Raw genomic sequence first — 1,511 nt, 5'->3', positions numbered from 1 at the left:
AGGTTTGGTTATCCTAACATTATCGTTTCTGACCAAGGCGGAGAATTCTGCAACACGTTGGTGGACACGATCTCAAAAATAACAGGCTGCAGCAGACGGGTAACGAGCCCTTATCACCCGCAGGCAAATGGACTAATAGGTGATTTACACATTTTTAATAAATATTTTCTTTTCTTTTGCTCTAAATAAATTGCATAAATATACTTTTACGACTTAATTACACTCACGATAACATTATAAAGCAATCAATGTGGCAGCATAAGAGTAAACGTATCATTCTATATTTCAGAGAGCTACAACCAAACTTTAAAGGCAATGATATCCAAATTTTGCAAAGATCCAAAAGAGTGGGATATGTACCTAGGGCCATGCAACTTTGCCTATAACACATCTGTGCAGGCCAGCACGAAAATGACACCTCATTTCCTTATGTTTGGAAAGTGAGCATGCGTTTTAAGTCAGATAGATAAATAATACTTAAAATGGCACTTGTAAAATAAAAGTATCACAACATTATGTAAATAACTCTTCCTAAAATCTAACATTTACAGCATATAAATTTTTTGTCATTTTGGTGAAGCAACTCTTCCAAATGAAGAAGTAAGGGACTTGCAACAAATAGCCGAGGACGAAATAGACCCGCTGCCACGGATAGAAGTCATAAAAGAATTAAATTGTAAGGCACGACCAACAGCTATGGCCAGTATAGAAGAAGCTCAGGCAGAGCAAAAGAAAACCTACGACGGGAAACGTTGCAATGAAGTAAGACATAATGTGGTGTTATTTTTGTTTATTGTCATGCATTTATATCAATATATATATATATTTCATTATCATTTAAATTAACTTGCATACCAAAATGGTTATATGCTCTTTCACGATTAAATATGATATTTTTAACTGTTTTAGGTTTAAATAGTTATTTTATTTGCTTTTTCAGGAGTATCAGATTGGATGTAAAGGTTTGAAGTTGAACATGAGGCGGGCTGATAGAAAAGGAGGAAACGATGCTGAAAGGTACATTGGCCCGTATATAGTGGTTGGAAAAGGAAAGCATGCTAGTTCGTACAGACTTAAGACGCAGGACGGGAAAACACTCAAGACGGCCGTTAGTGCCAAATTGCTAAAGAAGTATAATGAAAGGGCGTAAGTATTAATAACACACAGCACAACTTTATTCTTAATATAACACCATTCCTCCCAATAACATTTGAATTTTTAATTAACTTTTTTTCCATTATGTATTATATGGACAACTATGAAGCAAGATTGTATCAACAAGAAAGGATATGATATCTACATGTACTTTAAAAATATATTTATAATGTGAAACTATGGATTATATTTTTCTCGTTTTAGACGAAGCACTGACACAGATGTTTTGTCAAGTTTGCATGATGATGGAAATGCGGGTGACAACAGACAATGAGGATAAAAAACAATTACTATACTGATTAATAAAATAAACTTTTTTGTAAAATCAGGAAGTTCACCAAAGGCACTTATGTATT

The 1,511-nt window shown here is 34.0% G+C and overlaps 1 protein-coding gene across 3 annotated transcripts; it reads left to right on the top strand.

Annotated features, from left to right (window-relative positions):
- LOC147762738 (uncharacterized) lies at positions 1-1,511 on the top strand. Of its 3 annotated transcripts, none has more exons than XM_087011070.1 (5): positions 1-139; positions 290-440; positions 581-762; positions 941-1,017; positions 1,360-1,511. In XM_087011070.1, exons 3-5 carry the CDS (start codon positions 697-699, stop codon positions 1,427-1,429), a joined length of 213 nt encoding a protein of 70 aa, XP_086867196.1. In that variant the 5' UTR covers positions 1-139; positions 290-440; positions 581-696; the 3' UTR covers positions 1,430-1,511. The 3 variants fall into 3 exon arrangements, with proteins under 3 accessions (XP_086867196.1, XP_086867194.1, XP_086867195.1); XM_087011068.1 differs by having other exon boundaries at positions 941-1,146; XM_087011069.1 differs by lacking the exons at positions 1-139; positions 290-440 and having other exon boundaries at positions 561-762; positions 941-1,146.

The sequence above is a fragment of the Lingula anatina genome, chromosome 4 (assembly GCF_051362555.1).
Source record: "Lingula anatina isolate TDL-2025a chromosome 4, LinAna3.0, whole genome shotgun sequence".
NCBI lineage: Eukaryota > Metazoa > Brachiopoda > Lingulata > Lingulida > Lingulidae > Lingula > Lingula anatina.
Note: the sequence above shows the minus strand (reverse complement) of the source record. Positions and strands in the feature narration are given on the sequence as shown.

Bases quoted from the DNA above. Each gene is read 5' to 3' on its own strand.
- LOC147762738 (XM_087011068.1), top strand. From the start codon at position 697: ATGGCCAGTATAGAAGAAGCTCAGGCAGAGCAAAAGAAAACCTACGAC. The intron at 763-940 runs GTAAGACATAAT...TTGCTTTTTCAG, and splicing joins ACGGGAAACGTTGCAATGAA to GAGTATCAGATTGGATGTAA. The intron at 1,147-1,359 runs GTAAGTATTAAT...TTCTCGTTTTAG, and splicing joins AAGAAGTATAATGAAAGGGC to ACGAAGCACTGACACAGATG.